The 14,579-nt window shown below is 40.3% G+C and overlaps 1 protein-coding gene across 1 annotated transcript in view; it reads right to left on the bottom strand.

Annotated features, from left to right (window-relative positions):
• Positions 1–621: 621 nt before the first annotated feature.
• The window catches only part of tex264b (testis expressed 264, ER-phagy receptor b), a 31,177-nt gene continuing 17,219 nt past the window's right edge, over positions 622–14,579 (bottom strand). The window contains exons 3-4 of the mRNA XM_079156780.1: positions 8,603–8,768; positions 622–2,628 (exon numbers count right to left, since the gene is read on the bottom strand). Coding sequence (XP_079012906.1) covers positions 2,348–2,628; positions 8,603–8,768 — 447 coding nt within the window. The 3' untranslated portion in view covers positions 622–2,347. The remainder of the gene's footprint in view (positions 2,629–8,602; positions 8,769–14,579) is intronic.

The raw sequence follows: 14,579 nt of genomic DNA, 5'->3' as shown, positions 1-14,579 counted from the left end.
TAGTTTGGATAAAAACACTCTTTTCTGCAGCTTTTCTCTCGGCTTAAACAGTCTGATCGTGAAGCCGTTGCAGGATGAGAGTTTATCTGACAATGTAATGCCACAGTTATAGTTAAGGAAAGCCTTATTGGTGTGGATTAGTCATATCAAACGCAACAGTGAAGTCAAGGACAGACATAAGCCTTTGTCTACACGTAATACTCGTTTCTGTCCAAGTGAAAATCTGTAGAATCTTAAAAGAACTCATTTTAGCTCAGAATATGCAACAGCTGTTTACTTGAAACTGGCCTAGAAGGATCGTCTCACACTTGATAACAAATGCACATCCCTTTGAGCTGCCTGCACCCTCTAAGTGAGCACTGCTCTCTGCGACAAGTCCGGTGTGATCTCTTGTTTGTTGGAAAATAAAGGATATGGATATGACTGGACACACCGTGTGGGTCATTAGGTGGTCTTTCAGGCTGCTGCTGCCATATTTATTTCAGAGGGAAAGAGAGAAAAGAATAAAAGGAGAAGAACAAACAGAAACTATACAGACCATCCTGCAATGGGATCACACACCATGCAGCCATGATGCCAAATAGGGCCAGGGGCTTAAAGTGAAAGGCCCTTCCCCCCCCTTCCTACCTCCTTACTTGGATCACATCCATCTTCAAATTCTGCCTTTAATTTAATCTCAGCTACATACCAGTGAAGTTTTGTGATTGGATCCTGCACAGTTGCGACAACATCTGTCCACAAATAGACAGACTGCCAGACAAATAAACACCTGGCAAAGGCCTCTGTGGTGGTTCCCACTACAGTTGGTGTCTCCAGGACCGCATTTTGTCGTGATGACACACACATACTCACAAGGTGAAAACTATACCAGCCTCACTGTTGCAGCTGGTAATTAGCCTGTGCAAAGAGACGGCAGATGGGAGAAAGGCTGAGAAAGTAAAATAACACAATATGACGGCTTGAAAGAAAATGAGGAGCTGTGAATGGATGTGTGAGGAACATTTGAGGAAGTAACAAGCCAGATGTAAATAAAAGGTAGAGTAACAGAAATTTGCTTTCAGTAATGGGAAATTGATATTAGTGGCCACTTGCTATGTAAGCTTTCTCCTCGACTAATCATGACAGCAGGCTGCGCGCACACACAATAATCATGTCCTCTAACTGGGGAGTGCTCGTGAGAACTACACGAAGAAGGTTATTATGCATTAATTCACACCTTCCTCTTTGGAAATGAAGTCAATTTTATATCAAAACATGTGCAACAGAGCTATGTCAACGCTCAAACGCTGTGAAATACACTTAACACTTCGAACAAAGCACACAAATATCAAAAAAACTAAAACAGAACAGGTCACTTTGTGAGGTCTATGTGCTTATAGTAATTCCAATGCCTTAATGAATGAAACTAAGGCCCTTTGTAAACTAGTCAAAAACTAAAAACTCCTTGTATCAAACAATCCTCTAATAAACACAAGTCTTGCAAGTAATGGTTCAGAACAGCATATTAAAGACATTTCAAGTAAACAATGCTTTTTCTAACATATACATCTTGTATCATTTGGACAAACATCATCACTTCTCCAAAAACGTTTCAAGAAACTCAGGTTACCTGAATAAGTTCTGCAGCTTTAAAGTTGTTTGTTGTCTGTCAGCAAAATCTAGCAGATTTTGATACTTTCACTTTAAAGAGGTGATTAAAATAGTAAAGAATAAGTGGGGTTATATTATATATTTTTGTATTATTATCAACAGATCCAATAGAAAGACCAGAATTAGCCATAAATGATTTACAAGTGCCTGTGTAGCCAAAGAACTTAGACCTCCTGTTTTGTTCAATAACTTTTTAGGAAAACACATCAGTGAGACACACTGTTGCACCGGGTGACATGTTCCTTCTTTACAATGAAACATGGGCTCTGTAGTTCATTTGGAGTTGGTCCTGCATACACCGTCCCGCTGCTTACTAGAGCACCAAATGAAGATTAATCCACTATTTACCCCTGTTTGTGTAACATTTGTTAAAAACTACGGTGATCAGCTGTTTTACAGGGAAAAAAAGACACCTTATATTAATGAGCCATTTATTTTTAAAGATTCTTCTGTCGGGCAGAATGGGCTCTCAGGATAGGGAAGTCTGAAAGTATTGAGAAACAGTTTTAGTTTTGGTCTTTTCATTGGATTTGTTCACAATACCAGAAACATAGAATATCACCTCCCTTATCCTTTACTATTTCCCCATTTGGACATGAACCCATAGTGAGACACACTTTAATCATTTGAACTTCTCAATCTTCTCAATTTCAATCCTTTAATCTCCTTTTCTCAACTAATGTCTCTAACTGAACTCCTACTCCTCTCCCCCAACAGCACCCCACCACTCCTGAGCCTCCGGGCTCTTCTTGTTGGAGTCTCTAGGAAGCCGCTCTTCTCCCTCTGCCTGCTGTCCACCAGTCTGCTCCCAGTCCAGCTCGTTAAACGAGGTTCCCCTGGAGCTTCTCCCTCTGTAGTTTCTATCCCCTTGATCCTGGATAGACACCGAGCGGACGGAGGACGCCGCCGGGGACGTCTCTCTGCTGTCCGGCAGGAGAACCCCACTCCCCGAGCTGCATTCACTGTTTGAGTCTGCACCTAGAGCAGTGATAAAACAAAAGGGAGGGATGGACAGATGGTGAGAGGAGTTCTATAAACAAACACCACATGAGAAACTCACTGCCCAAAAATCCAGTGCTGGGATTCAACCAAAAATCTGCATGACGGTGATTTCAGCTCAGAATAACTATTATCTCTTCGACAATTTGTGCTTCATTTTAAAACACTCATCAATTATTTGGATATCATATGCCGGGAGGAAAATGTATTCATACATGTATGAATAAATCTTCACATTAATTGTCAGTATATCACTTTGTTTTCAAATATGCTTTAGAGAGATTGTTAAAATAGTTCAAGGCCATAAAAAGACTGCAGTCTACAGCCACGTTTTTAGACTAACATGCTCACAAAGACCATGTTAACATACTTATACCATGTTCATGTTTACTTAAGACTGTGAGCTGACAAACATTTGCTGATCAGCTTTAAACAGTACAGCTGAGGCTGCATGAGAATGTCATTAGTTATGCACATATTACATAAAGTGCTGAATAACTTAAAGTGTTGACCTGATGATGGCACTGGATGAAAAGTCAGGGGATGACCAAAGTTATTACAATTCATCCGGAGGGAGACATAGATGTCTGTACCAAATCTTATTTGATATCATCCATCTAATAGGAAAAGTCAGGGGATCCCCAAAGTCGTTGGGGATCCCCTGACTTTTCATCCAGTAGAATTTATCCTCTGTAGACGCATTCGTGTCCATTCGATAGTTGTGTTGAGATATTTGTATAAAGTCTGATCAGTCTAAGTGGTCGAGTGACCGACTGATAGTGCCGCAGCCAGACCAACATAAACATATCCGATGTCCATAAGAGATACTGAACCTTTGCAGTGACTTCTCTGTCAGCTTTGATACATAACTTATATGTTTACCGGACTATAGTTTTTGATGGTAAATCAAACCAAACCAGAAGACACAAGATCAAAGAGATCACGTTTCTTTTTGCTAATCTTTGCTTACGTGTTTCTTATACATTTGCTTGTTTCCTCTCATGCTGTACTTCATTGTTATATTTTCATTAATGTACTTTATATCAAAATAGGAGATCCACAAATTGTGTAGAAATGACAAATACTTTATTTATTTCAGTTTAGGATAATAAGTGAATGACGAACTAGAAAATGAGTAAAAAGTTTAAACTCCAAAAATGTGGAAGCTAGGAAATACTTCTTCTTTTGCAGGATGAAGTATATCTTGCTCGTCACACATTTTTCTGGTTGTTAAGGAACTATGGGATGCGCAGCAACACCTTGTGCTGCATCCTGAAGTCGGAACTCAAAATAGGCACTGGAATGTTGTTAATTAGAAACTCCGGTACGCTAAAGGTCTTCTGCTCTCTAATTGGAGGGGTTCATAGAGGCAGCTCGACCACTTGACTCCTCTGTTTTTTTTAGTTTGTTCCTTGCAGACTCATTTCATACCTGTGTGCCATTTTGTCGACCTTTTTTGTCTCTGAGTGGCTGTGAGTGTTTCCACATTACACTCTGCTCAAATCAATACATGATATTAGAAAAGATGAGAGAGATATCGTATTGGAAATCTCTTCATGTGGACAGAAAATGAGACGAAGCACACAGGCGCAGATTAGAGAATTTAATCTAATTGCATGTAAACTGCAAAATGTATTGAGTGATACATTATTTATTCCAGACAATAACATTGCATACAGGGGACTATGACGAGTTGTGGAAGGGAGGTTGTATACAAACCATACAAGGTGTACTCTGAAGAATGAATCCCTAAATCTATCTTTGTATTTCAAATTCAAATGAAATCTTTGAATCATTAATTCTAAACTCACTTCATGTGCATTTGATTGAAGGAGCCAAGAGATAAATGAAATAAAACATTAGAAATATGCACAGTGAGCTCCGATAGAGCAATGCGTTTGGTCTCGTGTTGGTTTTCCCTGCTGGTTGAACGCCTAAAGCAAGCAGCAACATTTAATCAGTCAGTGGGGAAGAAAAAAAATCCCCATTTGTATTGGAAGATACACTTTAGGAATAACATCTTAATCGCTGCATTTGATCGGAGGGGTGGAGTGGTGCCTTGAGGTGAGTGACAGTTGACGAGATGGAGAAAGATGCTGCAGAATTATAGCAGGTTAAGATTTAACCTGCAAACTTACTTTACAGAAAGAGAATTAGCATATTAAAGGCTTAAACACACTACTAACTAAGAGAGCTTTTGAGGAATCGTTTGACATTTTGGTAAGTAGGAAGCTTAGAGCATAGTGATTAGGAGTTTAAAAGTGAAATAATCTGCCAACCAGCACTTTCAAAGCGCACTAATTACCATGTTATCATCAATTGGTCAGTCTCTGACTGTTGCCTGGCAACCTCACGGTGAGCACAACAGCAGTCACTGCACCGGGCAAATAAATATCAACAGCATGTTTCTCTCCGTAAAACATCAAGTGGTCTTTTCTATATTTCTGTTTGTGTGCAGATAACATAAACAACACGTAACATGTCAATTAGTGAGCTGTAGAGGTGCAGGCAGGTCTTTGAGTGTGACGAGCTGTTGAGATCAGCTTAGAGCTATTGGCTCGAGCTTGATACCTAAAGATGAGAGATTAGTCATGATATTCTCATCTGACATGAAAAAAAATTTCTCAAAACGTCGAACTATTCCTTGGTAGGAAAATGTTTAAATACTGTGTAATTTAAATGGTCAACATTCAGAGACCTGAAAGACTCGCAATATCATCAGGAAGATTTGTGACACGACTTGGACTTGTGATTTCACTCAACGAAGGCTTGACATTTGACATTGACTAGCCCCATGAGGCAACTAACAGAGACTTGTAGTAACATTTTTAAGTAAAACCTAACTAAAAACAAAACGTTGCACTTCATCCACTCAAAGACTTTTGACTCGTGTGGTTCCCAGACGGCTGTCTGACAGAGCGAGGAGGCCGGGGGTCGATCCAGTCACTGAGACGGGGTCGGTAGCGGAGCGGATGGGTGGGCTGAGCTGAGGGGAACACTGGACCAAAGACGCCTCCAGTGTCCTGAATGCTCCGCTGGTGTGGTTGAGTTGTGTGACAGGAGCATGGCTGCCTCTCACATTATCATTCACAGTCATGGACCCAAATGTCATTCCCACTCTGCATTCACCCATGACACATTGTCAACAACTCTCAGTTTAAATCAGTTTTGTAGCAAAGAGTGGAGATCCAAATATACTTTTGGGGTATTGTTTCCTGTGGAGATGTGACACTAGGTGTGAGGGTTCAGACACACATAAGTAACTCATTCTGTATAAGTAACAGCTGTTGAACGGAGTCGCTTTTTCAAGCAAAATCATTTACTTTCAATTTAAAAGGCGATTATTGATGTAGAATTGCCCTCAACTGCTTTTGGAGAGGCACCAGTTACAGAGAAATTAAAGTTAGGGGAAAGGTTTATCCAAAATCTAAGTTGAATGTGGACACGGATAGCCCTGAATAAATCAAGCATTGTGCACTATGCTCCTCAGTGCATACACCAAACAGTGGAGGCTCACCCACTATTGTCTGTATCAGGCATCTCCAACAGTTGTTTTGTACTCTCTGACTCTGTACTTAATTTTAGATGTGTTGAAATCAACTGCATCTCTAAAAAAACTCTTTTAGTAGCAAATTAGGAGCAAAATAATCAGATGCAACCTTTTATGATCCATTAATGATTTAGTTCATAAAATGAAAGAAATTTGCTTGCAAAACCCAATGCGACGTCTGCGGGATGCTTGTTTTGTCCGGCCAACAGTCCAAAATCCAAAGATATTGACTTTGCAATGCTTTTAAAAGTAGCAAATTAGATATTGGGCTATATATAAAATTGACATGACCTCTTTTTGACCTTATCTGATACATCCTTTTCTATGTCCTATATATTTGTAAACAACCCAGGCTTCATGTTAAAAATGAAATTCATACTGTTTATTTTGCTTGTCTTATGTGGGTTTCTTCTGTGTATTTGTGTCTTTTAAGTTTCAGCTGGGCTATATATAGATTGTTATCTGGTCGGCTTGTATTGAATTGTACTGAACTGAACAATATGGCCTCCGCCACAAAGCTGTAGCAATTTGGTGCCGTTACCATCAATTCACACTCCACGTCGACTCATGATTAGGCTCGCTTCATCTCGCATCAACCAGGATTTACTCTTGAAAACATTTGTTCACAAGCTTTTATGTCCCTCTCTTATCGTCTTATGTGAGGATAAATTAGTGTCAAGTGGAATGGGGCTTCAGTGCTTGTGCATCTTTAACTTTGAACGTAAGTTTTCCATATGGTGTCCGTGTAGCTGTGGACAGCCCCTTGGCGGCTGTGTGTGGCAGCACACTTCCAGCAGAAGCTGTTGTGTCTATGCTTTTCATTAACACCTAGGAATGTGTCAATCACGGCTTGCTTCTGCAGGGCTGCTCATAAACAAAACAGCATGGAAACAAGGTCCAGCTCCCCTGGGTCCCACCCGAGCGGCAACTCCCACAGCCAAACGCTGAGCCAAAACACAGGTGCAGTAACATGGCATTCAAAAAGTAGCTGACTGTAACAAACTAACGGAGAAAACTTTCCTCCTAAGATAAGTCAAAAGCTTTTTAGATACAATATTATGGTATTAATAACCGATTCCACTTCTCTGAAATGTGTCTTGTGGCTATTAGAACGCTTAAAGAACTGATCAATATTGTTAGAGCAATAATGAGTCAAATGACTATGAAGTAGGAGCATTTGCAATTGCTATCTGCACCGTCTCTGATTCACAAAAGATATGGGGCTAATGATATTACAGCACAGACACACCCATACAATTTTGCAGTTTTTTTTTTGTTGCAATTATCCATGTTGCAAAGTATACAAGCACTTGAGGTCAATGCGTCGGTTGTGAGAGGGTATTGCCAGAGGAACCTTAAGGCAATTAAGAGAGAGGAAAGGGGAAAATATAAGCCCAGGATTTATGAGGGAAGAAATCATTTGTTTATCCTTTTATATAAAAACATCATTTTTTCTTTTTCTTGTTTTTCTTTCTCTTGTATTTTCAAAAACGGCATGTAGGGGAGCTTTATTCAGTCATTTTTCATGACACAACTGTCATTGCATCCTGTCACTGCATCCCAAAATAAACGAGTTTGAGCAAACACCTCTTATAAATGTGCTTCAGTTAACACCAACTCTCTGAAGACGCTACACATTTCACTGTAACTGTGTGTGGCTAATAGCACAGATCTTTGTGAATCAGACTGTTTTTGCAATGAGGCTCTTTTCCATAGAAACAGACTCCTTTTGCACTGAATGAAGGCATATTTCCTAATTAAAATACGTGCCAATTGCACAGGAGTGCCAAGAAGCTATTTGCTTGGCAGCACAGGGGTGCATTTCAGAATTATGAGGTTTCTTTTTCGGGTCATTTCTGCAGGTTTAGTGGCTGCAAAAGCCACGCATCCTTCTGTGAATTCACCTATAAGTGTAATGTAAAAGGAAAATAATCACCAGACTATAGTTCCCCTCAGCTCTACTGAGAGTTTTGGTGCCCGCCCATTGCACAGTACCAGCTCAGCACTGCAGACAGAGAAAGTTATTAACTAGCTGGAGAACATGGTGTAGCGTTTAGCTGCTAAAGACACTTATATTTCACTCGACAGCAAAAACAGAGCCAAAAAGAGACTGAATAATAGACTTCAGTTTGTCAGGAGGCCAAAAACATGGCTCCAAATGAGTGCTGATGTTGCTCAACATCTGCTGCATGTGTAGCCAACTGTTTGCTAACACATTTACCATATCAACTTACGGTGTTATAACAATGGTATTTTAGGGATACTAAATGCTGTCATTTCCCATCAGTATGACTGGCGAGCCTCCGGTCCTGTGCAGCTTAACAGGGCTTTGAAACCCACAAGGTTCAAATACAAAGGATGTCTGTGCTTCTGCGGTACAGCGAGAAATAGGCCGACACGTACCTGAGACTTCGGAGTCACTGTGCAAATCCTCTTGTTCCAACAGCTTCCTTTCTGCCTTTCGGACTTCAGGCACATAGAAATCTCCCTGCCGAGCCAAGGGGACCATGAACTGGATCAGACCCTCTCTGTAGATCTCAAGGAACGGGTGAGCACAAAGCCTCCTTTCCTGAGAGAGATCATTTAAGTTGGAGAGAATAAAAAACAAGTTGAGGATTTACACATTACCATATGCGTTTTCTTCAATGTTTGGGTGTTTAGTAGCTTGACCAGCCAAGATGGTTTGTTACAGAGAACCGTCTGAGAAGCCACGTTTGTAAAAAAAAAGACTTGGCAGGTAATTGGATGAACCATCTGTCAATCAAACTATTGCTAGTTGGGAGAAGAGCGAAAACCACCTTTGCCATCGAGAAAAGCCTTCAGTGTCATTCTTCGCTCTTCTTTCAATGAAGAAATACTCTGATATAACGGATGCTTTTGCTGCATCTACGCTAACCTCTTCAGGAGACGCCATTATTGCCTAGAACAAACATGGCCCGTTTCTCCTGTCTGCACATCACACATGTGATGCAACACATCTGTCTTCATGGATGTTCAGCCTCCACGCGCTGCCCTGCCTCTGTTTAAAATGCTGCTCTTCTTCTGTTACTTGCCTCACTCTTCTAGAAGTGGGAAGTCTCGCATGACAGACACCACTCCACTTCTCCGACTCATTAACCTTTCATACACCATGTTTTGTCATTCCGCTCATGCACATCCGACGTCTGTTACTTTCGCCCTTTTGGCATATGCTAAATGTCGAGCAATACTAGAAACACATTGCAGCTACAGTGCAGCATCTCAATGGGATAAATTAGGTGATTTTCTTTTAATATTTGCTCAAATTGATGTCAGTTTTCATTAGTACTTGTTTAATTTGACTAAGTGTAATTTATTTGTTGCCGTTTGATGCAATTTAACAAATAAATAAGCTTGATGTTGGTTATCGGATGTGATATTCTGCACCAGACGAAACCACAAGCAATATTATTTTCTTATGGTTAAAGGGCAAAGGATTCAGAGCGAGTCATGACAGAGACCACAGCATTTGGTCTGGTTTAAACTAATGCTACCGATTCTACAGAGGGGCGCCATTTTGACCAACACAACAAACGCATATTGCGTCCATTACTGTCATCCAGGTGAGCTTTAGACTGGTGAGTTTAAATGTCTGGATTTATTAGGACTATGCTGGTCTTGCTACTGTTCATTTTCTGAAAGCTTTTGAGATCAATTTGAAATGTAGGCTTGAGTCCAAATGCATTTTGAATAAAATCCCTCTCTGTTTAAAGTGGTATCAACGTTCAATAACATTGCAAACTTCCCCGCAGTGCAACAAATAAAAGGTTTGTCTCATTTTATCTTAACATTATTCAAACTGAAATGCATTTCTGTTTATCTCTACGAGACAGGTCTGAAGTATATAGTTTGAATAGTTTTAGACGAATAGATAAATAGTTTTAATGGCATCTAATAGTTGAAATGGTAGCAGCATATGTTTAAGCGGTGCAACGATCAAGAGGAGGTTCTTGGACAATGTTCTCCCCTGTAAAGGCTCCCTTGCCCCAAAAGGTTTGAGAACCCTTACTTAAAAGAGGGTGTGGCGTGTGTAAATGAAATTGAGCATAGATGCATTGGTATTATGATTATGAAGACCTCTGTATTCACACATTCGCACTGTTCCTTCATCGCCAAACCCTGTGTTTCATCACCGGCTTGAACTATATCAGCCTAAGTACGCAGACCATCAATCATTTCTTACACTGTGGCAAATTCACGTCATCTCTCCAAGAGTTGAAACCGCTCAGATTATGTTTGTTTCTTGTCCAGACCCCGGGAGTACGGAGTCCCTGTGCCTCTTGCTGATGTTCCAGTTTCAGGTAGGTGAGCGTTTAGAGGAACAGCAGGAACGTCGCACGCAAAGGATCTCATAATCAGGCTTGCAGACTGAACAGACACACACTAGATACGTTCTTTATAGGAGACAGCCGACTTCTTTTTAAACTTCAGCCTATCATTTCGCTCACCATCTGTCTCTTAGCCCAATTATGACAGCGCTGACGTTCCTCTCACTGTCGTCTGCAGGAACAACGTTGTCAGTTTCAGGGATTTCAGCAGCATCAATAATTGGTGCACTTTTCCTTCAGGAACATCTGTGTATCCTCATTGGCTTGCGCCATCGGCTACTGCTACATATTGCACATTGATGCGCACGCATGCATGCCGACATACACACACAAGTTGAATTTTGCAGTTCAGACCATCAATAAATGATCAAATGTGAGAATGGAGCCTAGTGCAGACACACTGTCGGTACAACAGCTACATAGAGGGGTTCAGCATTAATATTTAACTGGCAAATTCAGATTTGTCGGAATGTTTTTCGCTTTAATTTACAGAGTAAAATGGATGCACATTCAATTTGATTGAGTTAGTTGGTTCTTAAAGTTGCACAACAAAGAACTGGAGAGTAACTAATAAATACTGTTGAGCTACTGCAGAATAAGATGTGCCAAATGAGAGTAGACTCAACAGTCTAATGACACACTTAAGAGCCGAGAACAAAAGCATTACGCAAAAGCAGGGCTTTTAAAGCCCTGCTTTTACTCTGAGAGGACAATAATAGAAATATCTCAGTAAAAATGAATATATAGGACCTAACTGAGAGAGGGGCTCTGTTATACAAATCCTGGACTCTTTGCAGGGTGGAAGCATGGACAGGATGAAGAAAGTGGGCATCTGTTCTTCACAACATCCCGTTAGGATTTAGTGATGTCTTGATCTGACGTTTCAGGAGGCCGCATAAGATTTCCAAACTTTTTATGGATTCATAACAAGATTTTGGATTTGCCTTGCAGTGTTTTTGAGTTCCTGGCCCTTGGTCTAATGTCATCAGGACATTATTCTTTACAATGTGGGAAACGGAAGCATTGTGACAAAACTGTGTTTATAATGGAAATGAACATCAGGTCCCTGCTTGTGCTATTGTAACTTGAATATACGTACGCCATTCGGTTGCCCCCTCATTGCTCTGTGATACTTATTTGTACAATCTGTATTCGGCAATTTGTTGATGCAGTCCAGCTTACATTTTCATGATTTTAGAAAATACTTTCCTTTCCACAGTAAATCGTTTTTTGATTGGTGACTCATGCATCTATAATTTTAGTTTTCTTGGCGTCTTATTTTACTTAAAAAAACAAAACAAACATGCATTCTTGTAGAAAGGCCTTCAGGCTTCTGCTCAAAGCTGAATGAATCATCATCTGTGGATCTGGTTTTGTAACAGAATATTTCAAGGTTTTAAAGTATTTTTTCCTTTATGTTGCATAAAGTGTTTATTTGCCCAACAACTGAACAGCCTCTCAAATGAATTCCATCTAAAAACTGACATTAGAAGCTGCATTAGCACATTCAAGTTTTGAATGTTCTTTTCATTACAGGTGCAATATATACGAGATTGGGAGCATTTTGATTGCCTGTCGACGCCTCTCAACACGGTGGAAGCGAGCCGGCGGCTCAGAGCTAACGATAATAACAGTGTTAACGGTGCAAACAAAGGCAACCGTGCTGACAGAGCTGGCGGTGTTTGCCTGAGGGGGAACTGTAGAGTGGGTACTACGCTTCCACGACAACAATGCTAATTGCTTATGAATGGAGATGAACATAATGTGCATTTTTGTAGCACATATGTACGGTGTAGAGCTGAAATGATTATTCAAAATGGTAAACGGACTGTACTTTTATAGAGCTTTTCTAGTCTTCTGACCACCAGGACCATCTATTCATTGCCGGGGATCGAACAGCCGATCCTTTGGTTGAAGGACGAACCTGCTCTGCCACTGAGCCAGTTGCTCGATGAGAAGATTGACAGAAAATTTTATTGGCAACTATTTTGAAAATCAATTGTAATTTTTCATGCAAAAAATGCCAAACGTCCTCCCGATCCATGTGTCTCAACCACAAAGGATTTGCTGCTTTTATGTGATAGCAAAACGACTCTCTTTTGGTTTTGAACCATTGATCAGAGAACGCAAGCCTTTAGGAGTCGTCATGTTAGGCTTTAGGAATTTGGGATTATTTTCTGACATTTTATACATATTCATTTAGGAAATAATTGTGTTAATAAATGTGTTGCAGCCCTACAGTGCTTTTTTATTTTTTTTGTGAGACCTGAGAACTATATTTTGTGTGCAGCCACACATGGAGTCCATGCCACTATACTTCTTATATCACTAACAACCACTGCTAGGTGGGTTAAACGACAACTTAACCCGGTGAACCTAGATATACGCTGAGGTCAGTTTCTCTGTGTCCTATGAACAGAAAGCCTCGGACAGAGGGCAGGCAAATAATTAGACCCACAGTGGAATAGCTGAGACAAACTGTGCACAGTAGACTTCTGTAATTGGGAAGGGGATTGTGGACAGTGTCGTTATAGATTTTTGTTTGATTTTCTCTGTATTTTCCTCCTGCAGTATCAGGGCCTCGGAAGACCTGGGCAGCACTGAAGGCAGTCCAGAGGAACAGGGCCATAGTAAGGTCATTGTATGTCTTCACATCCTCCACGGCATAGAAATGGCAATATATTATTTTGTTTCTCAGGCATGAAAACATTATTACATCGTAGCATTATTAAAGAAATAGACATGGGAAATTACAGCAGCCAACAGAACATGAGCTCACCTTTCTTAAATTGTTCAACAGTTGAGAAAAAAAGAGGCCAAATTGAATTCTTTGCTTCATGTTGCCTTTGCCGTTGCAAACCATGACTGGAAAAGCATCAGTCACAAGCAGGAAAATAAGACAATTCTGTCCATCACCATCGATGCGTTTCAAAATATGGAGGAGAAGAGCAGTAACCCATCCTCAGTCTACAGAAGGATCTTCAGGACACATCAGTCTGTGCCAATGCCGTTTCATGGTTATAGAAGCTCAGCTAATGGGTTATAGAAAGCTTACCTATTGAGCTAACTCTCATGTCACAGTGAAATAAACCTTGTTATTATGGTGCTTTCTTTGTGAAGGAAAATCTGAATCAACAAAGGATTCAAAAAGGAAAGACATTTGTAGAGTGTAGGGGATTACCGAAAACATCATGCAAATACGCACACATGTGAGTGCACACACACACACACACACCCCTTTAAATCACCTCTCAAGCATTTTCTCATGCTAGCTGTGTATTTGTGGCCCCTCTGCAGTAGGTCCTGAGGGAACTAGTGAAGGATGGTCTACATGAAGAAGAGGATGTGCTAGTGTCCTCTCTCTTTCCAGGTTCCTAGCCGGGGGAAAAACATCTGCAAGGGACCCCTGTGCAAATACTTCACATGTGCCCTTGGATATTTTAGAGCTCTAACACAATATCTCTTTGTTGATCTGGATGCTATTTGTGTTTGTAATTTGTAAACAGTCAGTCCGTAAAATTTCCTAAAATAATAAATAAATACATCTTCTTTTAATATTATTGTATTTTTCCAGACTTTAATGTTTAAGTGTGAGTCTTGTTTTCAAGGAAAGTTATTACTAAGTATAGATTTTCTTAATGTGTTTTACTGTAATTTCCCTTATGAGTAGCAATTCAATGAGGGACGAAAGAAGAGTCATTTTATTTCCAGTAAGGAGCTGAAAGTAGCGGGGAAGACAATATTTTACTCGCGCATAAAGAGGCATGCTGGGACAACGTGGCAAATATAGTGAATACATTTGTGCACCAGAGGCGTAATTTCAACATGAAAAAAGAGTGCTGGCACTGTAGAGGCACAATAACCAAAGTCAAGCCTGACATAGGACAATGATTTAACTTAATCTAAATAAATGACCAACACCTTCTTCCACAGCCCAAAATGATATCGTCAACTTTCTTGCTTTGTCCGACCAAAAGTCTAAAACGCAAAAATATGCAACTTACAAAAGGGAAACAGAGAAAAGCAAAACTGCA

Source organism: Pholis gunnellus, assembly GCF_910591455.1.
Source record: "Pholis gunnellus genome assembly, chromosome: 3".
Classification (NCBI taxonomy): Eukaryota; Metazoa; Chordata; class Actinopteri; order Perciformes; family Pholidae; genus Pholis; species Pholis gunnellus.
Note: the sequence above shows the minus strand (reverse complement) of the source record. Positions and strands in the feature narration are given on the sequence as shown.